Source organism: Lepidochelys kempii, chromosome 7 (genome assembly GCF_965140285.1).
Source record: "Lepidochelys kempii isolate rLepKem1 chromosome 7, rLepKem1.hap1, whole genome shotgun sequence".
NCBI lineage: Eukaryota > Metazoa > Chordata > Testudines > Cheloniidae > Lepidochelys > Lepidochelys kempii.
The window spans coordinates 93,900,595-93,925,573 of record NC_136386.1 but is presented as its reverse complement, the minus strand read 5'-3'; the positions used below and the strand labels follow the sequence as shown (position 1 = coordinate 93,925,573).

General features: G+C 38.4%; 1 protein-coding gene across 14 annotated transcripts in view; it reads left to right on the top strand.

Annotated features, from left to right (window-relative positions):
• EXOC6 (exocyst complex component 6) overlaps positions 1-24,979 on the top strand; it is a 178,918-nt gene that overhangs the window by 34,059 nt on the left and 119,880 nt on the right. For 13 of the 14 annotated variants that reach the window (XR_012160030.2, XM_073353873.2, XM_073353875.2 and 10 more), the window contains exons 2-5: positions 5,207-5,378; positions 6,696-6,743; positions 6,830-6,920; positions 7,960-8,005. Coding sequence is in view for 13 of the 14 variants with exons in the window: in XM_073353873.2 (XP_073209974.1) it covers positions 5,207-5,378; positions 6,696-6,743; positions 6,830-6,920; positions 7,960-8,005 (357 nt within the window). In the remaining variant the exon portion in view is untranslated. The remainder of the gene's footprint in view (positions 1-5,206; positions 5,379-6,695; positions 6,744-6,829; positions 6,921-7,959; positions 8,006-24,979) is intronic. The other variant, XM_073353878.2, reaches the window with a different exon arrangement.

Below are 24,979 nucleotides of genomic sequence, written 5' to 3'. Positions count from 1 at the left end.
GGAGACTAGAGAGTACAGTTTTCAGCACCCTGCATTACTTTCTTGCGTGTATTAGTGGATCAGACTATCTGGGAGTCCAGGGATCTGTTTGCTCTTGAAAATAACTTCCTTTTTTATGCAGGGCTGCTCAATACCTCTTTTACTCCTCTGACTTCAACTGCTTTCCCCAGCTGGACGTTCTAAGTGTAAGTCAGGATCAAAATGGGAAAAACTCTCAATAGTTCAAGGCTCTCCCTGTAAGAGGAAGGGGAAGTTGTCATCTCTTCTGTGTCCCTTTTCTCCTCAGAAGAGCCAGGCCTTGTCAGACATTTCAATTCTAGCTTTGTTAAGCAAGTAAGTTTCTATGCCTCTTGTAAACCCCCAAGCTCCCTAGAGAGTATAGTCAGAGGAAGGAAGTCATACTTCCCTGTAGAGACTTGGAAGGATAGCACTCTTCCCCTCCCCAAGAACTTGGCCAAGGTGGTTACAAAAAGTTAGAGGGCTCCAGACTCTACATTCCCCAATTCTTGAACCTCAAACTAACTCTACAGCCTCCTTCCAGACACTGTGGAAAACTGTTGGTCTTCTTCAAAGATTAATCCAGCAGTAGTAGGTCTCAGGGGTTGGGGTGTGTGGGGGAGAAGAAATCCTCTACTTTGCTAGAGGCTAACATTTCCCCCTTGTACTCTAGGGACAAATAAATGGACTCTACCTTAAGAAAGCAATATGAATCTCCACTTAAATATCTCAGTAGGTCCCTCAATATTTTCTGTTTTTCCTAGTTTTCCCTCTGTGGACTCAAGATCTCAGCAACTTTTTAAAAAAAGAATAAAGTTAAATCTCTTTGCCAAAAAATGAGAGGGGGAAAAAAGGACGTTTTTATGACTGAAATTCACTCCAGTGCAGAGACCCCATCGAAGGGACCCTGCATCACATTCTTTGTTAAGGGTTTAAGTGGTATGGAAGGCCTTGAGCAAAGCTTGCCTTGGGGTGGAATTCACTCATAGCAAATACCCTTTTTTGAAAATTTTAAAGCTAAGTTTTTATAGTAAGTTACAGAAATAAGAAATCACATGCTATCATATAGGAAGGCTCTCTTAAGGGGATGTCTGTATTGAAAGCTCATTTTTTAAGAGAGAACAAAAGCTTGTTGTTTATAAAAATATATGCAGAAAAGTAAAACTAAAGTATCAGGAATGTTTTCACACTGGTGTCCTGTACTATTATGACATTCTGGGGTGCAGTCCAGACCACGGAGGGGCTGTGTGATCCCAGCCCTGCGCACTTGGGTGCCTCGCAGTGCTTTGCTGCTGTAACTCCGACCTGCTAACAAACAGCATTCCAGCATGCAGGTAGCACCCTGAATGTCTGTGTATAGCTGCATCCTGCCAGCCACACATCAGTCACACTCTCGCTTCCACCAGCCTTGATTACCACTTGCAGAGTGATCCCAACACACTCCTAATCCTGGATCACCGCCCCTCCCCCAAATGTGTGTCCTGCACTGTCCAGCCCTCTTCTGGACAGTCCAGATATATTAGGTCCATTGCCCCTTTAAGGGGATCAATATACAACAGTCTGTTACCTAAAATGAAGCTACACAAACAATTCACAATGTTGGATTAGTTTTAATTAAAGAATAAAACAAGTATATTTAACTACAAGAAGATAGGTTTTAAATGAGTACAAGTATAAGGCATTAAAGTTGGAAATGGTTATAAGAGATATAAAGACTAAACTTAACGAATTAGACTTCGTTCAAGGTGTAGTCCCTTACCACATGTTTCCAGAAATATTGCTGACCAAACACTCAGCCAGGGCCTGCTGCCAAAATCCAATGGCTGTTTTCTTTTGTTGTCTTAGGTGAGAAGGAGCGAGAGAAATATAGGGAGAGATCCTTTGGGGGTGTTTCTGCCCCTCCGTTTTATAGTTCAGTCACCCTTTTATTTTATTTTCCTGAGCGTTACCCCTAGATGAAGTTCATTCCCACCATGAGGTTGGAGTTATGGAGTTTTGTGTTGAAAAGAGGTTCCATACTGTTGTTTGTTTGCTAAGATGCAGATCTGTTTGTTCTTGCTCCTCTTCCTTGCCAAAGAATGTCCTCTTGATGGGTGATGGCCCATCACCTTTGATGACATCTGGCTAGAGGCATCAGTTTGTCCTTTGTCTTTGAGAAACAGATTTGCCCACTCCCCAGACATGTCTGAAAAACACACCTCAGTTATAATTTCAGCTCACATTTCTAAATTTAAATATTATGTTACTACACATGTTTCATCATGATATTGTTGACCAGTGAGTTATTAGTTTTTCAAACGATACCTCACAGGGCATATTTTGTACAAAGATTATTACAGGAGTTTGTAGGGTGTGAATGCAGGGGTGATTTCCATCACAACTATATCTTTGCTTATTTTAACCTTTTCCAATATTTTGGTTTTATTGTATTTTTCCTAATGTTTGAGGAACAGTGCAATAAACAACTACAATGGGGGTGTCATAAATATAAAGGGAAGGGTAAACCCCTTTAAAATCCCTCCTGGCCAGAGGAAAACTCCTCTCACCTGTAAAGGGTTAAGAAGCTAAAGGTAACCTCGCTAGCACCTGACCAAAATGACCAATGAGGAGACAAGATACTTTCAAAAGCTGGGAGGAGGGAGAGAAACAAAGGGTCTCTGTCTGTCTGTATGCTGCTTTTGTCGGGAATAGACCAGGAATGGAGTCTTAGAACTTTTAGTAAATAATCTAGCTAGGTATGTGTTAGATTATGATTTCTTTAAATGGCTGAGAAAAGAATTGTGCTGAATAGAATAACTATTTCTGTCTGTGTATCTTTTTTGTAACTTAAGGTTTTGCCAAGAGGGATTCTCTATATTTTGAATCTAATTACCCTGTAAGGTATCTACCATCCTGATTTTACAGAGGGGATTTCTTTACTTCTATTTACTCCTATTTCTATTAAAAGTCTTCTTGTAAGAAAACTGAATGCTTTTTCATTGTTCTTAAGATCCAAGGGTCTGAGTCTGTAGTCACCTAGGCAAACTGGTGAGGCTTTTTACCAAACCTTGTCCAGGAAGTGGGGTGCAAGGTTTTGGGAAGTATTTGGGGGGAAAGACGTTTCTAAACAGCTCTTCCCCAGTAACCAGTATTTGTTTGGTGGTGGTAGCGGCCAATCCAAGGACAAAGGGTGGAATATTTTGTACCTTGGGGAAGTTTTTGACCTAAGCTGGTAAAGATAAGTTTAGGAGGTTTTCATGCAGGTCCCCATATCTGTACCCTAGCGTTCAGAGTGGGGAAGGAACCTTGACAGGGGGAAGTGAAAGTTGAGGCTTCCAGGGAAGATGACCTGTCCAAGGCTCTCTTTTGTGCCATGACTGTTCACCTATAGGTGTCAGCAAAATGGAAAATATTTTTAGTTTTGTGACTAAAGTACTCAAAATCCAGATGTATCATCTGTCTCTATACACGGCCAAAAACGCTGTCCAAGTTACAGTATCTTGGTGTTTTTCCTTAAAGCCCAGGTCAGGTGATTACATGCAGTGGTGCTGGAACAGTTTTTATAGTGGGTGTGCTGAGAGCCACTGAACCAAACTGCAAACCTTGTATATAATGGAAACCCCTTCAAGCTAGGTGGTGCTGCAGCACCTATGATTACATGAGAATCTCAACTTTCTTTTTGGGAGGGAAGTAGTAAGTTTCTAGCCCTCCTGTTTGTGAAGAAAAGCTTGAAAACGTGAAAAGGCTCAAAAACTACAAGGCAAATTAAAATAATTCAGTTTTTAAAAAATCTCATGATTTTTAAGCCAATTTCATGATTTTGGGAGTTTGATGATTTTTGAACATTTGGGGTTGGCAGTACTAAAACTTTCTTACTAGTTTCCTTGGCTCTTGCATTGTCTGTGTTGCCATTCCAACAGTCATCTGTCTTGTCCGCCACTGTGACCATGTCAAGTCTCTGTTCTAATCCTTTGATTGCCTTTCCCCCACTGATCAGATTTAAGGACTCTGTCCTTTTCTCTGCTGTTTAGCTGCCCATACCTCACACTTCTCTTTGTATGCCCCTTCTGTTGAAGCTTAAAGATTAACCACCCGCTATATCCTTTCCTTACCCATTTTGATGTCTATGCCTTCTTCATGTGACTACTGTTCCCTTGAGCAAGTTCAACAAGCTCCATGTTCAATTCTTCCATGAGACCTATAAATCCTAGTCCTACCTTCAAAGAATTAACAAACCAACCCACCAACCTCCAGCCTTGTAAAAAAAAAAAAAAAGAAAGAAAACCCCAAACTCCAAAACCAAATATTATTAAAACAGGTGGAACTAACAAACCACATTTTCAACTTTGCTTTTTATTGTGTCTGCTTGCTAGTTCTCAGTTATATGTCATCTGTAGGATTATAAGAGGCACAGGAAGAAGAACCCAGACTCCTTACTTGTCTGTGAAGTCCCAAGGCCAAAGTTTTCAAACTGGATGCCTAAAATTAGGTAACTAAATCCATAGTTAGGATCCTAAATAAAAACAGCCTGATTATCAGAAGGGCTGATGTCAATAGGAGTGATGGTGGCTCACCACTTCTGAAAATCAGACCACTTTTGTGTGCCTAAACATAGATTTAGGTGGAAACTTTAGGCATCTGTGTTTTAAAATATTGGCCCTATTGCACTCTTGGAACTGTATATAGATCTTTTTATGAGAAAAAAGATTGCATTTTATTAGTTACTGTTGATTGTAGTTCACTAGGAGGCTGAATACTTCAGGATATTTCTTAACTGTGTTTGGCTAGAGTCATGCAAAATGTATTTAATTGGGCAAATCTGTTGTTAGACAATCTAGAAAAATAAATGTGTATATTTGCACTTCTTTATATTTAACAAACAGTGGAATTTGATGAAAAAGTGATCCATGCTATTTGAAGCAGTTGGAGAAGCTGAGTCTTTTGTACTCATATTTGAGCATAAGGGCATAAGTAACCGACCAGTGAGGCTGAGGTCAACCATGATGTAACTAGTTAAGCACCAGGATTAATGCCAAAAGGGTCAGGTTCAGAGCTCGGTTTTGGATTATGTCTTTTGTTTAATAATATCAGCAGTGTGGATCACAAATTATGTCATTGTGATATTAAGTTTGAATTTAAAAGATAAAAACCTTAAGATTTCAGTAATGATCTCTACTTGTTATACTATTCAGAAAGAAGAAAGTTCTGTTTTATAATTTGTATTTAACAGGTCTGTATATGATGACCAGCCAAATGCACACCAAAGATTTATGGAAAAACTAGATGCTTGCATACGTAACCATGACAGAGAGATAGAAAAGATGTGTAATTTTCACCATCAGGGCTTTGTGGATGCTATTACAGAACTTCTTAAAGTAAGGGCTGATGCAGAAAAACTAAAGGTAAGAAACTACTTATTTAAACTTGTGTATATTGCTGTCATTGATTAATACTAGATGGAATGTTTCTTTTTTAAGGGATAAGACTTTCATGATGTACATACACATCCTGATGTTTACAATTAAATTTTCAGAAATTGTATAGCTATTTAGGAATGTCTTGTCTACTAGAATAATAAATTTGCCATGTTCATATTTTTTTTTAGGTCTCATTTTCTGATTTCTTCATTTATAATTTTTTGTAAAACATTGCCAAAAATCAATTTACCATTTTATTAAGTAATTCTGGAAGACTTTTAAATGGCAAAGTATTGGTAAAAGTAATATTTCTTATAGTAGATCTTGTGTTTTTCTCAGTTTGATTACCAAATTATGTATCAGACTTCTCAATTTCAGATTCAGAAAAAATATTGTGAGAAATCTTGATTCTTTTGGAAAGCCTCCACTTTTAGTTGCATATCTTTTAAAAAGTGTTCTTGTGCTCCCCAAAAGAGTAGGTGGTGTTGGTAATATTCATTAGAAGTGAGGACTAAGGTTTACTCAGAAGTCAGAATGCAGAATAGTGAATTGTGAGACCTGTCCCTTTTAGCTCTCTTTACACTTTGGAGAGCAAAATATGCACACCAGACAGAATGAGCGTAGTTCACCAGAGGTTATGATTAGAAGAGCATTATATAAAGGATATTCAGATAACAAGAGACCAAATACAGCGTCAATGAGGTCATTGAGCATCTTTGTTTGGAAATTAATGAGATTTTTAATAAACTAGAATGTGCTTCCTTATTATGATGACCTAATGAGTCACTTAATATGTGGGAAAATCTGAGGTCGAGCTTTGCCTGCACCTGCAGCATTAAAATGTTGCTGTGGTTTGGAGATTTCCACGTTTGATGTTAATCAACCACCCAGTGTTTGCATTCAGCAAAGTATGAATGTTTAATTACCATAAAATGCAATCACCATTTCTTACAGACAATGAATGGCACATAGAGCTTATTGAGGTTATCAAAAAGGGACCAGTGGTCAATTGGGTCAGTGATTTGAATTGTTTGACAGACCTACAGAAACAAGTAAAGTTCAAAAATCCCAAGTAAATTTGAGAAGTTTGCCACAGAATCTGTTAGAAAGAACTGTCATAAGTAATTGAAGTTAACAAAAGCCCTTTGCAATCAAAAGTTCAAGTTCAAGCTGTAGAGTTAATTTGAATTTGCATTTCTTTGTTCTAAATTTCTCATGAAGCATGATCTAATTACAAGGGTGAGCAGTTACATCAGGGCAATATATGCATATTTGTCTAACAAAGGTGAAATTATTTTTAAGGTCCAAGTTACTGATACCAACCGAAGGCTTCAAGATGCTGGGAAAGAGGTGAGAAAATGGTTTTTAATTGAATATTTGCAGCAAATTAAATTTGTTTGCATAATTTAATTGTAATTTTTTACAAAATATCTAAGGTGATAGCCCAAACAGAGGAAATCATCCGATGTAGAATTCAGCAGAGGAATATTACAACAGTAGTGGAAAAACTGCAGTTGTGTCTTCCAGGTGAGTTACAAATATGTACAATAGTGACATTTGGCTAAATACAGTAGCCAATGAGATAAGTCATTATACCCAAAATGCAACAGAAGTTTTATTTTTTTTCTCATATTTCAATGTTCTGTAACATGAATTTAGCAGAGGAATTACTAGGATCTTACAAATGTGTCCAAATTTAGATCTCATGATGGTATATTTATTCTATAATAATTGTAATAGGGTAAACATAAAGCTTTGTTTGAAAACTAACAACGAGAGGACATAGATTGTACAAAAAAATTAAGCATGTGTATTTTTATCATACAATAAATATGTTTGCGTTTAAACCTTTGAAGTTGTTGTTTAACATTTATTTTCCTGTGGTTAAAAATTTAAGGGAAAACATTAAAAAGTTTGTGAACGTTATTTGTAGTAGCATCTTTCAACATTGTGCAGTTTACAATAGTATATTTTTGAACATCACCATCTTGAGACATTGTTTCGTATATAGTTAGAGAACATTGCATTTCATAGTGTACATCTATAAAGACTGACTTCTGTTTATGACGTTGGCAGATAGGTTTGAACCTTTTTCTTTGTACTGCGTAATCTTTCTGTTGTGACTTGGGATAATGACAGTAGATGGTACTGTTGCCTTTCTATGAACTGTTCCCATTAACTGATCATACATTTGAAATTCCCCACGTTTTTTATGATGTGCTATAAACATAATTGGTTGACAGATATTTAAACAAAAGTTGGTGTGCTTACACTGAGAAAAGTTTGAAACTACTGTTTCACTTTTAAATTCTTTACTACTTAACTTCTCTTTAATAGTTCACTTTTTTTCTCTTAATCTGCAATCTAGAACCTTATTTTTCACTACTTCTAGTTGGTCTTCCTATTGTAATATGTTACTGAGAAAAGTGTTTAAGTGAAACGAAGACTAAAATAATATATGGTATATATTTTCCATTTTAAAGTATATATTCTTTTTCTTATTAACTTATTAATGTATTTAGTTTGCAATAAGATCTAAATGGGTTAATATTTTTGTTTTATATAGTACTGGAAATGTACAGCAAACTAAAAGAGCAGATGAATGTAAAAAGGTGAGTGAATTTATTTCTGTAACTGAAGTGTAACTTTTTCATTGAATGGGTTCATCTACTTGTCTTTTACAATTATTAACAGACTGATAAAGACTAGTAAGGTCAAGACATAGTGAATCATATAGTCAGGTCTTTTCATCATTCCTTTCCTTTGTTTCAAGTATGCCATTACAAATTAACAGAAGTTACATGAAAAATAACATAATTTTAGGATCTTAATTAAGAAACTTCAGAAAACAGTTTTTACTTAAATAAGCATGAATACAATGGAAATATAGTTTAGGACATGAAATAGAAACTTTTATTAATACTGTAAAACAATTTAAGTACCAAGAATAAAAGTGCTCATTAGGGAGTTCAGTAGAAATGGTGAAATAGTGGTCCCTTTTTGGTTTGTTAATACCCCAGTAATCTATCATAGTAAATGAAATTGTATAATTCAATTTCCCATATATCTTCCTTCAGTGACAGAAATTTTGTTAGTCTCTTATTTATTTGAAACAATTAGTGTAATGTGTAAAAATTTTCTCTTTACTGTATGCACAAAAATGTGAACTCTAAAAGACATTCTCTAGATGTCAGAGTTGGATTTGTGTTTGCTGTTTACTACCTATGGGTTAGATCACTGGTTTGCTCTCAGAGTGAGGGCAGCATGTTGTTGCAGTGTCTTTGGAGCAGCCCAGCAGGGAGACTGACTCCTAGAGTCACAGTCTCCTATTCAGTGTTCCCAATGTTCTGGGAAGAGGAAGTAAACTCCCTGGAGCTATACTCATTGTAGTTTATGCTCTGTAATGTACAGGTACCACTTTCTGCTGGGTAGAATAGCTGTTGTTCCTGCATGCTACAAGCGTTGATACAGCACACTTAGTTAAAGTGGTCATGTCCTCTCACTTCCTTGCACTGTTGCACAGGACAGGACAGTCTGGCTTTATAATTGGCAGGGGTGTTAAATTACTGAGTGGAATCGTGGAGGGATCACATGAGTGAGCTACACTGGCAGTTAGTTTTTTAGCAGCATTTTGATTTCAAGTAATCTGTTATTTTTGTAGTTTGACTCCCATTGATTCTTTGGGGTTGATTGTGTTTTTTACTGTTATTGAGAAGTCATCAGTACTCTTCAAAGCTAAAAATAACCTTCAGTCCTCTAAAGATTTAGTGCTATGTCAGCTCCTGTAGAAAAAATGCTACATGGGAAACTGCAAGTCAAGAGCTGTGGCATTACAGAGGTATCAGCCCACTAGAGTAGGTGTTAGGACATGTCATCATCATCCCACTAGAAGGAAGGCCGAAGGAGGAGGTCCTCTAATAGCATCAATATCCTCAGAGCTGTATTGAAATCCCATGGAGATCTAGAGCACTGGCTCTCAACCTTTCCAGAATACGGTACCCCTTTCAGGAGTCTGATTTGTCTTGCGTACCCCAAGTTTCACCTCACTTAAAAATGACTTGCTTACAAAATCAGACATAAAAATACAAAAGTGTCACAGCACTCTATTACTGAAAAATTGCTTACTTTCTCATTTTCACCATATAAAATAAATTGATTGGAATATGAATATTTTACTTATATTTCATTGTGATACTTACCATATAATAGTATATAGAGCAGTATAAACAAGTCATTGTTTGTATGAAATTTTAGTTTGTACTGATGTCGCTAGTGTTTTTATGTAGCCTGTTGTAAAACTAGGCAAATATCTAGATGAGATGACATACCCCCTGGAAGACTTCTGTGTACCTCTGATGGTACATGTTCCCTTGGTTGAGAACCATTGCCTCAGAGCAATCAAGCTGAGAGACAGTATCTTCATGCTACTGCTCAGGCTCCTTTCTTCTTTATAGTATGGCTCTGTTATTAACTGTGTGACGATCGTTTCCTTATGACTTAGTCTTCTCCAGGGGGGAGCACAGAGAGCATGGAGTGGTATCCTGTGGAAATTGACATGAATTCTGGTGGTAATTTCCTGTGGCTTGCCAGGCAACAAAGCCATAGAGTGTCTGTACACTAGCCACATTCCCCTTAATACTGCAATGGTACCACTGGAGGGACTTCCACAGGGTCAATGGGATGCTGCTGTTGTGGTTCCTCTTCCTTCTCTCCAATAATTCTTGTCCCATTGTAATGAGACTTCAATGACTTTATCTTATATCTGCCAAGCAGACATGATGTGTTCTTTAAGTTTTGCTACAGTAGCTGAGTAACTAAGTTTGCATAGGCTTCTTAAGTCACAAACTCATGGCATGTACCAGTAATCCAATATACTTACTAATAATTCAGTATATATCACTGCTGAAAGGTTGTACATAGTCCAAGCTAATGCTTATAATTGAATATTAGAAGTTTAAAAACTGACTAAAAAGCTGAACAGAATAAACAGATGGGCACTCAAAAATGACACGTTAATAGAAATTCTTGGAAGCCATGAGGCACAGTTTTTTCCCCACAGTGGAGTGTTAAGGTGTATGGGATAGTTTATTTTGAATTCAATTTGCTATTTGTCCATTTACAGGCATCTTTTATAACACACAAAGACATTTCACTGACTTAAAGGCAACATGCTATGGATTTTTTAAAAGTAGATTTGTCTTCTTTTTTTGCCTTTATGATGCGTAAAGGAGGTATGAAGCTTTTTCCCCTGTTTTTTTTTTTTTTAAACCATACAAATATCATGAATGGCGAGTCTGGTCTTGCTTGTTTTTGCAGGAAGAACTTGAGAGTGTCAGAGATGTGTAATGTGAATGTTCATTGAACTGAACCTTAATTGAAAAGATAAGGGTTTTGACTCTTTAACAAAGACTTTTTTTCTCACAAGAGTTTATTGGATATTAACATTAAATTAATGATAACAAAAACAGAAAACTAATAAAAATACTTTTCCTTCTCAATTTCTCAGATTTCCATCTTTTAAAATGCTGTAATTTCATCAGTACCTCAGTTTCCATGAAATCGCAGACAAGACCAGAATTGCTAATGTAAAAAAAACAAGCAGAGAAAAAGGTGTGGCATTTTTTGGTTTTAGGACAAAGTCCTTTCAGGACTTCTTTACATATCGTAAAGAAGCCAAAAGAGCAGAAGCTCATTTACTTCCTTCTGTAGACATCACCTTTTAAGATAATGCAAAGTATGGGTCTGGAATATGTGTTGCTTTACTTTGCCAAAATGAAGGTTCGCAGTGGATTCCAAACAGCCATCTGTTGGTAACAATTTTTGGTCACTGCCAACCCGGACTGGATTTGAACTGGTGACCCAAGGGTGAAAGGCTCTGTATCCCATTTAACTATCTTCTGAGCCATGTATAATGCAAGTTGACAAGAATTATAGTTGTGAGGAGAAATAAATGAGGAGTCTGCTCTAAACAGAAAAGACTGGTTGGAGAATTTTATGGAGGGGTTAAATCTTGGGAGAAAGTGGCTTAAGGGAAGGGGTTTTGGTGCTCCCAGTGCTTTATTACTCACTGTGGGTTTATAGATTTATAAAGAACCTTCCAATTTTTTTTCTTTTAAAGACTGTTTTAAAGTGACTTAATCATATCATGCTTTTGATTTAACCGTATTGTATCTTATAGCTTGTGGCTGCCTGTATGTGTCTTTGAATAAGGTTACAGATTTTGCTTTAGAAAATGATGGATATACAACTCCTACAGGATTTGTTAGAGAAAGAGATACAAAAGCACTGAGTTTGTTACTGTACTGTGGGAAGCACTCAATACTACGACTGCAAGAGAAATGCCTGTACAAAATAAATTGATTGCTAAGACTGTTGTTGGACCTTATTTAAGCTACTGTAGGAAACATGGATGGGACTATGATCTTGTGGGTAAAGTTTAGTGCTGAGAGATCGGGGTTCTTTTCCTGGCTTTGTCATTAACTTTCTGCATAACTGTGGGAAAGTCACTTATCCCTTCTGTGCCTCAGTTACCCATACAATACAATGGGAGACAATGGTTCCTTATCTCAAACAGAGTTGAGATTCATATGTTTTACCAAAAGTTTGAGGAAAGGTGCTGTATGAGTGCAGTATATAACCACAGCACAATGGGACCAAATTCCACAGCAGCAACCCCTAAATTCTGTGGCAATGTAAATTTATTCTAATCCCCATTCAGCCCATCCCCATGCAAACAAACGCTCACAGTTGAACTCTATGAAGTGACGTTAAATCCATTGTTGATTATTTTCAGCTCTGACTGGTTTTGAGAATGGGTTCTTTCATTGTGCTTTCTAGATGGTTCAGCTCCAAGTCTCTGTTCCCATGTCATTCTCCAGGTAGCCCAGCTAAGAATTTCCTTTCCCGGTGTGCCCCAGAGAAGGGGGAAGCTGATAGCTGACTACAGTGGCTAATGTCTCTAGTTGAGCAGGTCTCAACTGCTGTGTTGTTTTCTAACCCCCCCGGCTCACCAGCCTGTGCTTGTGGTTCCCCTGGTTGCGAGCTGGACTCCAACTCTGCCTCTCTGATCCACTTTTGCCTAGCTTCATGGAGCAATGCAGCAAGCATGCACTGTAATTCAAATAACTTCTTGTAGGGAAAGCTGGAGAGGAGGAGTCTGATATAGGCATGTCCTGGCAGTGCAAGGAGAGAGGGGGGGAAAGTATTGGGATTCCTGGTTGCAGCAAAATGGTGAAGTGCTTGGCAAAAATGTTGAGTTTTATGGGATATTGGGAAAATGCTCAAATTGTGAAGAGCATGAGTCTCTATTTAGGATGAATGGGGCAGTTCACAAATCTCAAAGTTTTAGTTTTAGGCACTTTGCAGACACAGGCAAGCATCCCTACAACGGTTTATGCTTGGTTCATGTTTTTCACGTTATCTCTGCAAGAACCAGAAACATTATTTTCAAAATGAAAACTGAGAAGCCAGGACACAATTCTATGGCAATGAGTGAATTCCACAGCATATTATGTGGTTGCAGTATCACCGAATCCTCATAGTACAGTATAGATCATTGTACTACAAGGCCAGTGCTGCTTTAGAAAGGCAAAACATAGGACAAGCAAAGTAATAGCAGGTATCAATAACTTAACTTCCAAGGAAAAGGTGGTGGCTCAGTCTTGTTGTAAAAAAAGATACTTTGTGAAGTTTTCAAAATTGTTAGATTGATAGTTTCTTAAGATAAATTATTCACAATGGTAAAAGGTTCAAAAAGTAGGTGGCCTTTCATAAAAAAGATGATAGTGGGAGTGAGTAGGGAATGAAATCAGAATTTTCCCCCTCCACAAATGGTATTAAACTTATGGAGTATATTACAGTGAAAAGTTGGTCAACATAGAATACAAATGAGTTTGAGATGTCTGTTCCTATAGAAGGGAAGGGAGTTAAGGGTCTGGTTAAATAACAAGTGGGAAGCATTGAGATGGACCAAAAATAGGCAGGTGTGTTAAGCCAGGTGGTGCTTTCCTATTCTTTCATATTGTGGTTTTTTGGTGGGGGTTTTTTTGTATTTGAGGTGACTCAAGTTCAGTCCATGTGAAGAAAATAGATGGAAACAGTTGCTGTCTTAGGAAAACTACAGAAATTGCAAAGTTCCTATTGCAACCACCCTCATGGATTGCTTGAATGGCAATTTTTAAAGGAAGTGCTTTAAATCTAAACGTTTTTAAGCTGTGTAGATGGCTGCAGCGTTTCTCAATGATTGGTCTATGGGCCGGCGCCAGTCCCTGAGATCTCCCTGAAACAGTTTAGGAAGGCAGCAAGCCATTGCCTAGTATCGAAAAGGTTGAGAAACACTGGGCTACAGGGATTCCCTTCCTTCACAAAAGTAATGTTGCAGTCAAGATGGTGACTGTTCGACATGAATTTTTTTTTTACTTCTGTAGCTATACCCAGGTCATCTGGCTTTCTTTCTCTGTTAGCACTGATCATTTTTTAAACCAGTTTGTATGAACACATTGAATATGAAATTCCGCTTATGTGAGGCTGTTCTTTTAATTAGCATGTGTTATTTATATAGCACCAACAGCAAATTAGGTGTTTTTCAGACTAGTATGAGGACAGGACATACATAGAGCTTACAATCTAAATAGGCAATATACACTTAGTCAGGAAAAGGAAAGGAGAGTAGTGCCAAGTAAGTTTCTTTGTGAGATATTGTTTCAAAATTTGAATCAAGCCTTCTGGAGTTGTGTTAAAAACAAAATCCACAAAACACGAAACAAAAACGTGTGATATGTATCTTCAGAGGTAATGTTTAAAACAGTTTAAATATTATATGCTGGTAACATTATATTTTCTCACTGCCATTGTTTATGGTATGTTTAACTTAACTCAGAAGTCTTGACAGTCTAATTGGTTTTTTTAATGATGCAATTTTGGCACTTAAACAATAAAAGAGGCTTAGGTGATTTCAAGCCAATGGTAACCGAGAATATGTGTTGTAGATATCTTAAAGTAGCAACTTTCCAGATGACGCCCCTCCCCCCCAAACTTTTGTAAGTCTGGTTTTCCATATTGCTTGCTTCTGTTTGTGTATTCTCATAGTTGCTTTACATGCCTCCTAACCCTTTGTCAGATTTATTCTGGAGGTTTCAGAAAATTACTTAGTTTTAGGAAATTAAGGATGAAGTACTAAATCTCCATAGTTTATATGATTTTACACTGATTCTACTCCAGCCACCTCTCCTTATATATTGAGCGATCTCTATATATGAGAGAAAAAATTGCTCAAAAACAAAGTTTAAAAAAATGTTTTTGTTTGAAGGATGAATTAATAAGTGCATGTCTTTGCCAATCCACACTGTGCCTTGGCCATAATAACCTGTACTTCTGTATCAGTGCTCTTCTGTCCAAAGTTCTAGCATGCTTCATGGTTAAGGATTGTTCACCTTCCTTTCTGTAACCAATCAGGTTTCTAAAGAGTTTGTTATGGTTATGTTCTGACTTGTGAGTCCCTTTAGAGGAAACCACAGAATTTGTATCTCCTTGCTCCAGTCAGCAGGGACTAATCTTCCCACCATGACCCACTGTGCTCATCTTGCCCCTGCCTCGCTCCAGCTGGGGACCAATACTTCCCCCTCACCATGCCCAGCTGTCAGGGTGGATAAAAATCAATGACTTAAAAAAAATAATCAAAAAATTGGATTTTTTAAATTTAAATTGGATTTTAAGGGAAAAAACTATCTAAAGATGGTTTTAATTAAGATACATTATATCATGGAATAGGGATTCTAATTCTATAGTATGAGACAATATATTCATGTAATGTTTAAGAAAAGTTTTGTAATGAGTTCTAATAGTTCATAGATTAGGCACCCAATCTTATGGGGTTCCACAGGCTTCTGTATAGATTATTTAGGTTAATTTTTCTATCTACCCAATGGGACTCAGTGCTCAGTCTAGAAGATACCATCATAGATGCTTATTTTTGCAGTTCTCAAACTGTGGATTTGTGTCTCCAGAGGTAACATGATTGTCAACAGCAAAAATGTTTTTAAATAAATAAATAATCTATAGAGGTGAGAAATAACAGACCTCAACTCTATTGTCCCTCTGCAAATTTGTGTACACAGGGTCAACCCCTTACCTCTCTTTAAAAGTGAAAAGTTTCAAAAAGTTCAATGATTAGAAGATTGTTGGGGGCAGAATAGATCTGGACAAGGAGAAGAAGTCTGGAGATAAATGTGAGAAGTGAGGGACATATGCTTTTTTGTTAAAATATTATGTTTGCTGTTGAAGAAAAAAATCCAGAATACTTAACGTTGTTGTTTTAGTTAAGTAAAATAATTTAAATGTCTGTCTGGTTGTGTTCTGCTCATAATACAGCCTGGCAAGAAAATACTCCAAATATTAATGATTAACCTCTTGAATTGAAGATGGTTCACCACTTCATAAATATCTGCTTCAATTATCTTGGATAAATGAAATAACCAAACAATCATTCATTTTCTGATATAGCTGTAAAACTCATCTGAAAAGTTTTCAAAATAAATCACGGTTTAAAAATGTATAGTGTGTACCTTCTAAAAATGAAACCTACATCTATCTCTGAGTTGTGAAGAATATGTATTAAGGTTATAACAACCAACAAGAATGCACGTTTATGTAGAAACCCATGATTTAATCAAGTCTTCCTAACTAGTGATTTAAGTCATGATTTAAACCAAATCCACCCTGCCCGCTGTACTCTTGCCCCTGGCCTCTTCATTCCCCAGGGGGGCCCACAAATATGTTTGGCGCTGGGCCCACAAAAAGTTAATCTGGCCCTGGGGGGAGCCAGGCCGGCCCACTCTGGGGTGGGGATCGCGGGGCCTGGCCTGCTCTGGGGCAGAGCACAGCCCATGTGGGTCCGCGAGGTGGACCAGGCTTGTCCCCCTAAGCTGGGACCCTTCACGGAGCAGGGCCATGGCGAGACCAGATAGGAGCTGTAGGCGGGCGCTAGGGGGATGGAGCAGGACTCCTTGCCCAAAGCCTGAGGGTACCTGGGTACCTGCCGCTGCCTCCCTGTGTGCCCCCCTGCAGCCTTCCCGCTTGTGTCCCAGCTCCCCATAGCGAGCAGCCTCGGAGACCCCTGCCTGCACCCCTTATTCTACATTTGGCCCAGGACATTTTTAAATTTCTTGGGGCAGTTTACCCATCTCAGGATTTCTATGGGAAGTGCTCACCTGGAGCCACAGCTGGTCAATGCAGAGACAAGCTGGCACCATGATGCATTATAGTTACCAAACGTGGAAATCTCCCCCTCTGGGTACCCAGAATATATATGTGTGTTTGTGTGTGTATGTGACTTCATTTTCCTCTTTGCGCGCAACCATTACTCGTTCTGACAGGCTGTTTATAATGCTAAGTTGACTAGTTTTCGGAGGTTGTCGTCTGAGGCTAACTATTTTTTTGACAGGTTTCAGAGTAGCAGCCGTGTTAGTCTGTATCCGCAAAAAGAACAGGAGTACTTGTGACACTTTAGAGACTAACACATTTATTTGAGCATAAGCTTTCGTGAGCTACATCCAATGAAGTGAGCTGTAGCTCACGAAAGCTTATGCTCAAATAAATTTGTTAGTCTCTAAGGTGCCACAAATACTCCTTTTCTATTTTTGTTGAGTTGTTTCAGTTCGAAGGCTCTGGCAAGTGCTGCTGCATCATTTCACTAATACTTTGTGTCAATTGTGTGTGTATGTTAAGTATTTGAGTGTATATGGTTATGTGTGAATATGTGTGTGTAGGTTGTTGAAGTTTGTCATATTGATATTGTCATTGCCACTTTATACCGTAGTGAAGCAGTATGAGGAGAGGGGAAAGGAAAGGGAGTGGGAGGGGGGGCACAAGGTGGAAGTTTCGCCTGGGACGCAAAATATCCTTGCACCTGCCCTGGTTACTCCCCCTTAACGGGACACTGTCAACTTGAATTTTTTGAAGCTGATTAAATGTTTAAAAAATTTCAAACAGATTTTTTGAGTGTTTAGGGCCTTTTCCTAATGCAGGGCATGGCTTTTTACCACTCTGTTAGCTTTTTGTGCCCATTCAGAAGTGAGCATGTCTTCCAGGAGAAAAGGTTTAGTAAGAGGTGAAGGAAATGCTAGAGGTTTGGGTTCCCCAAGACTGATGTGATGTATGCTTCTTTGCCTTAAGTATCTCATGCAGTACCTCAGTGTTTGTACCCTGCGTTGCCTCCTTTATGATCACAAGAACTTCTTTGGATTACTTCTCCCCTCCCCCCCAAAGAACTAAATAGAGATTACTAGCCTACAGATGGCTCTGAATCCCCACCATTACTATGTAGCTTTTTTGACTTGGTTGAGAGACCAATCCCTCCTTCCCGAGGAAGATGGCTTAAGCTTTCGAGTTCTCTCAAAAGACCTACACCCCTCATCTGTTCCCCTCTTCCTCATCTGCCCCCTGCAAGTCTGAGGGCACTGATACCTATGGTCTTGAGTCCTACAGATCTCAATGAGTAGCACATCATTTTCGTTCCTAGAAAAGCCCAGGGTCTTAGCTCTTTTACATGTCTGGGCTAGCCAACACTCTCAGAAAAAAGGGGAAAGTTTCTGAGAAAGAAAGTTCAAATCACTTTTATCCACAAAGGAATGTTTGTCATTGCAAATGTTTCTCTAATTTATTCGTGGAGGAAAGAGAACTCCCTTACTATGCTTTGGATCATTCTGAATCGAGTAATGTAGAATATAAACATCCTATACGCTGTTCCCCTCACTATCTCATCCTTCTCTTGAGGGGCCATCTGTGTCCAGGAAGGCAAGCATGGTCTCCTGACTTATGCAGGCCACCTGCATGTTGGGTTGCTTCTCCCCCGAGAGTCTCCTTTCCCAGCTGCTTTCTCTCCTGAATGTGATGATTTGGGGAATTTTTACAACTTATGAATTCTGTGTGAGACTGAGCTTTTGCTTTGTATTTATCTGTACCAGAGCTCATAATCTGTGACCTGCAAACTTTTTACTGTAGCTGATGCAGCTTCTCCTGCTACAGTATAGATCAGGGGTCTCAAACTCAAATGATAACAAGGGCCACATGAGGACTAGTACATTGGCCTGAGGGCCGCACCACTGACACCCACCCCCGGCTACCCTGGCCCCACCCCCACTCCACCGCTTCCATAAGGCCCCGCCCTGCCTCTTCCCACCCCTTCCCTGCCCCCATTCCAACCCCTTCCCTGAAATCCCCACCCCAACTCAGCCCCCTCCCTGCCCCCAGGGGGAGCAGGAGGGGTGCAGGGTGCGTCAGGGGGCTAAGGGCAGGGAGTTGGGGTGCGTGGTACGTCAGGGAGCTCAGGGCAGGGGGTCAGGGTGCAGCAGGGGGCTCAGGGCAGGGGGTTGAGGTGCAGCAGGGGGCTCAGGGCAGGGGGTTGGGGTGCAGGAGGTGTGCGGGGTGCAACAGGGGGCTCAGGGCAGGTGATTGGGGTGCAGGAGGGGTGTGGCCGGGGCTTAGGGCATGGGATCGGGGTGCAGCAGGGGTGTGGGGTGCAGCAGGGGGCTCAGGGCAGGGGGTTTGGCTGCAGGAGGGGTTTGGAGGGCAGGTCCGGCCCGGTGCGCACCGGGGACAGGACAGACTCCCTCCCTGCCTACCCTACCCCTGCGCCGCTCCGGAAAGTGGCTGGTACCTGGAGGAGAGGGGACACGGGGGTCTGTGTGTTGCCCTGGCTGTGCCTCCAGGCACCGGCCCCGAAGCTCTCATTGGCTGTGGTTCCCCATTCCCGGTGAACGCCGGGCCAGAGCCGCTCTAGGTAAATGCTGGGGGGGGCCGCGGGGAGCTGGCGGGCTGCAGAAAATAATCCGGTGGGCCATGTGTTTGAGACCCCGGTATAGAACAACTCCAGGAAGTCCGGGCTTGGATCTGCTGAAGTCAGTGGTGATTGCCCTGATGCTATACTAGGGTTTTCTCCTCCCTACTCCCATGGAGGAAAAACGCACCACCAGCATCTCTTTCTGAAGTGCAGCGGGAGAAAAATTTGGTTTTCCCCCAAACATTACACTATTTGTAGTCCTTTCAATTCCTGCTTGAGATGTTGCGTCCTCTGATCTAATTGTATTTTGTTAGAAATGGCAGTTTTACTTTAAAAAAAATACTGTTGTCCTGCCCTGTTGCATAATGTGTGTATGCACTGGGGGGCGGTGCACACAGAGTGATTTGATACAGATACAAAAATCTTCTAAGTGCCACTTTGGGCACATTCCATACCAATAATGCTAGTATCCCCAGCCTATATAATTCTAATTTATACATTGAAAAATATACTTTTTATTTTTTGTAACTGTCTTTAGGTTTTATAGCTTAATGTTCAATGCTTGCTTTGTTTTTCCTCCTACAGTTTCATCAGTAGCCCGCTCTAGGTAATGGAATCCATAAATAATACTGGTGCCAGCTTTTACCTCCTACGTAATTGTTTATGCTGTACAAAAATAACACCTATTCTAGAGATAAACATTTACTAATTAAATAAAAAGTATTGAGCTACACTCTTATTCTGCAAAAAGAATGCTGTCGGACCCTGCATGGTATGAATTTAATTAGAGAAGAGAAAATAATTATTTTATTATAATTTCCTTATAAAGTAAGGATATTGTATACTTGTAAATTTGAAACACATGTTAATACTGCAGCTATCTCTTTCCCTGTCTATAGCATCTTTTACAACCCTTACTTTTTAAAGTTTCAGACAAGTAAAGAGTAAACGCACTAATGAGCTTTTAAAAGTTCAGCTGTATTCCTCTTCTCTGGCTTATATTTTCAGTGGCTGTAGGTTAGGTTCCCATGTTAGTTATTTAGATTCCTTTTGATTTTCCAAGAAATCACTATACTGCTGGAGAATTTAATTTGATTTCTATAAATTTCTCTGAGTTAGACAGGATATGAAAGAACAAAGAATATTCTCTTCTCATTCAGTCTTTTTACAGTAGTATATATAGCATTCTTCTCTGAGTGGCACACACATGTCAGAGAAGAGCATTATTTTTTCCTTTTTGTAGATTAAGTCCTCTGGCTAATTAAATCCTGTCTGTCTGTCTATCTATCTATCTGTCTATCTATCTGTCTATCTGTCTATCTGTCTATCTATCTGTCTATCTATCTGTCTATCTATCTATCTAAATTAGCAACAGCAGGTTTTGGGAGATGGCTGCAATTAACTCGGCCTTAAATCCATGGTCAGAAAGCTCAGTTGCAAAGAGTTTCTTGCTGAAGTACTCTCTGAAAAAAGCAGATCTCCTTCAGTGAGATCCGGTAACCTCAGATTCAATTTTCTTGCTCTGTCCCCCATGTCTTCCAATTTTTTCCTGGATTCTCTAGCAATTTTACTTGATTTTACTGGTTTGAGCTTAAGCCGGGGCACTGGAACAATTTCTGTAGTGGGGGTACTGATATCCGTTGAACCAGACTGTAAACCTTGTATATAATGGAAACCACTTCAAGCCAGGAGGTGCATCAGCAACCTCAGCACCTCTATTTCCAGCACCTATGGCTTGAGATGAAGATTCTGTGTCTTCAGTGCCCTCAGTTTGGCACTCCACCTATGAATTTCTTTCTTGGAACTCCTCCGTGCCATTTTTAGTATCATTTATTGTTTTATGTGCAGAAGTAATTTAGTCAGCAAGGAGATTTATGCCCTTCTGAACTTTCTTTAGAAAAGTGCAGCTTCTGTGTTTCCCAAGTGGGCCTCCCTACTCTGGATGGGGCTTGGACAACCTGTAAGGGGCCAATTCAGTACCAGAACAAGATAGAGAACTCAGATATAAATAATTTTTATCTTTTTGTTTTCCCACCAAATCTGCTTCCTTACATTATTAGAAGTTTTTGTATTTTGGAGGTGTCAGTGGGGATCAAATCAATCCTATTGATGGATTTCTGGTCCTGATGGGAAGATTTATCAGCCCTCTTCTGTCTTATGTCAGATGACTTCTATTGCTACTTCACATTTTTATATCCTCATAGTTTCAAAATTTGGGTATTAGTAAAGTTACTCTTGCAAGACTTGCTCAGAGGAGGTAGTAACAATTCATGTCTATATCTTAAAAGGAGAAATTTTTAAAATGTTTAAATTTTTGCTTAACTCATTTATATTAGCCCCTTCAGTTTGTACATTTCATTACATTTGCTGAGAACTAATAATGTTTATGACAAAGTTCCTGTGTCCCAAAATATTTTCTAGATTAAAAATTAAAATAAATCACACCATGAAATGATATGCAAAACTCTGTAGCTTAAATCCTAACCTGCTGGTGACCTTCGAGTTATGTCTTCAATTCTTTATCAGAACAGATGTTAAAGGGGCAAGGTCCTGTGTGTGTGTATGCATAGAGAGAGAGAGAGAGTGCGCACGCACTCAGGACCGTATATATATAATTAGTAAGCAATTCTAGAATGGATTGAAAATGGATTATGTTAATTTTGATCTTAGAGACAGGTCAAAACCTTCCAGATGAACTAACTGTGCTCTGATAAGCTGATTTGTATAATTTAAATAAAAACCTTTTATATGATTTTGATGCTATTATAGACTTATTCCTTCTTAGAAGTCTCACCATGTGGCCCTCTTGGACATTATTTTAAAAAACAAAAAACCACACACACACACAAACCCTTTGTATTGAAAACATTCTACTTGCTTTATATAAAATAAACAGAAGGCAAATATACAATAAAGCAAAGACTCCTAATTTACACTTGAAACCACTTTGTTTGCAGTCTACTGAAAGCAGTTGTGTTCTTGGAGAAAGAACAATTTTTTCCCCCATCCTTTGTCTATACTGAATTCAACCATCTTGAGTTGAGAGAATTTACAGCTGAAATGGTTTTTGCTCATGAATTTACAAAAGTTTTCGTACTATTATTTTGAAGTAACATTTAAAATTACTATAATTGAAAGAGACGTTTTTTTCAGGTTTTACTTTGTACATTTGAAATAACTGTGTGTATTTTAAATTTTCCATAATGTAGTAAGTCTGTCAGTTCCCTTATTGATTGTATGGGGCTTATAAGGAGAAAGACAAGCTAAAGCTACATCTCAAACAACTAAAATTGAACTAAAGGGGTTATCTTGCATATACTGCTAAGAAAAAGATTGCATTTAGAAAACATGTATTAACTAATCGTGACCTAAACTTGACCCCTTTTCCTTCTTGACTAGGAAGTTTCTGTACCACTTACTCTTGAATTACAAAAGTCAGGATTCAGCCCAAAATAAATGTTTTTTAAATTTATGTTTAAATGGCTTCCATGTTGAGTGGTTGGCAACATTTTTGTTGTCAGAACAATTTATTATCATACCTGCTAATATAGTAGGCTGTCTCATATCGTATATTTTGTATGTTTCCTATGGCTCTCGATAACTTTAAAATCCTGCCGTGGGTTTTAACAGTTCATGGTGTTTATAAGTCTTTCTGTTTCCTGCTTTCTCAAAGCTCTGCAGTCTGTTTGAGAGTTATTCTGTTTTTGTTGTGATTAATTTTTTGTGGGGTAAAATTTTCAGAGGTGCCCATTTTGAAAAGTGACTTAGGCATTTAGGGGCCAGTGTCACTTTTTGAAATGAGACTTAGGTTGCCAAGTCACTTAGGCACTTTTGAAATTTTACCCAGAGCCAAACAACCCACAAGTGTGTTGAACAAATAAGAGTCTTGGCCCTGAAGAGCTTGCAGTCTGTGTGAGAGCTGAGAAGAAAGATTATTAAATGAAAAATGTTAAATTCCCCACAAAATTAACATTTTTACAATGATCTCCCTCTGAAGATGAAAAATGTTCATGGTATTTCTCCTCTATAAGAGCATGTTGCCATGTATAGTTGATATTTGAACATTTAACAACCCTCTGTGTCAAACTTATTTGAGTTTTGTTTTCTTTGATTTTGCACTATCCTACAAGGGTATTGAAGAATTTAAATGTGGGAAGAGTTTTCGCATTTTTACCTGAGGGGCAAGAGATAAAGAATGCAGTTAAAAATACATTAAAAACTGGCCAACTGGAGACCTAGGGTTCAGTTCATTGCGACGTTCAGTTCCTTGGCATGTTCTGTAGAGGAACATGGATTTGATGTGTTACACAGGTATCATGCTCAACCCCTCGAGGACGGGAGTGTCTTGTGGTGTTCAACAGGAACCTCTCTGTCCAAGTAAGGAGCAGGGCTGACAGTTTGCAAAGTATACATGGCTGTGGGGGTGAATGGAAAGTATGGGGCAACTTCTTGGGTTCTAATGAGAACACACTGGAAACTTTTTGAAAAGAGAGAGAGGTTCTAATAATTAGCACTTAGTGCTTTATGTGTTCAGAATGTTGTACAAAATAAAATGAAATGAACAAAGCCATCTATTTCTAATCTAAAAGGCGTACACAGCATGTTGCATCTGAGGGGTTTCTATTGTTTCCTTAATTTAGTACCATGTTATGCAGGGGAATTTTTTTTTGACTACTTGGCATTCTTTATTTTGCATCTCTGTCTCTGTATATTAGATCTCCACAGATTATAGGCTCTTAATGTAATGAAGAATTTGGATAGATAGCATGGAATTGCTTGAGTTTTTGAAATATCAAGCTAATCGTAAAAAGAGGCATTTAATGACTTTTTCCCTATTATTTTAAGTCTGTTTTTTCCTAATTAACATTATATTAAAATCTGTACATCATTTAAAAGTCCATTGTGAGTAATTTTTTGTTATTGCAACTTGTTGCCCTAGACTATAGCAAATTTAGATGAGTGCTTGTCCTTATTAAAAAAAAAAAAGTTGTATTCCTGTGGATAAGACTGCTCACTTGGGATACAAGTTTGGGAGTTCAAATTATCGTGGTTGTACATCATTTTCAGAAACAAATAATCATTTTTCTTTTAATTTGATATATGACAAAATTCTCAATTTATTTTTCTAAGCAAAAACAAAAAGCTACATTAATAGTTGAAAAATAAGTGAGCCATATAAAGATGCAATGTTTTTAAAAGGAAGACTGTTGAAATGGGTTAGCTGTCTGAATATCCTTTAAAAAAAAAAAAAAAGATAGTTAAGGCTAACTTGCTCTCCCCCAAATTCTTTAAGGTCATAAATCCACTTACATGAAGTGAGAGGGGTAAAAATCCTAATTTTGTCTTTTAAAATTTGACCTGTTAAAGGAATACAGTTAGCATAAAATTCACATTACAGTACTTTCTGAACAATTTTTGCCTACTATTATTACAAATCATATCTGAGATCAGATCTTGCAAACATGCACACTTTATTTACATGAGTAGTTTCTTTTTAAGTCAGTGTGGGGGACTATTCACATAAATAAGGGTAGTTATGTACAGCTGTGTTTGCAACGAGAGAAGCCTTAAGATAACTGTAACTGAAAGATTATAGAAAAGTATATTTATCAGTTTATTTTGTGCACTGACTGTCACTTTGAGTATAATCCGTTTCACTGCATTTCCCATAGACAATCAGTTTTTCTTACTGTTTATGTGGGGACTTAGCAGCAACTGAAATTAGTATTAAATCCATTTTTAAAATTTATTACATTTCAATTTGAGTTTCCCTTTAAACTCAGTTACCCTTACATGAGGTTTCACAACA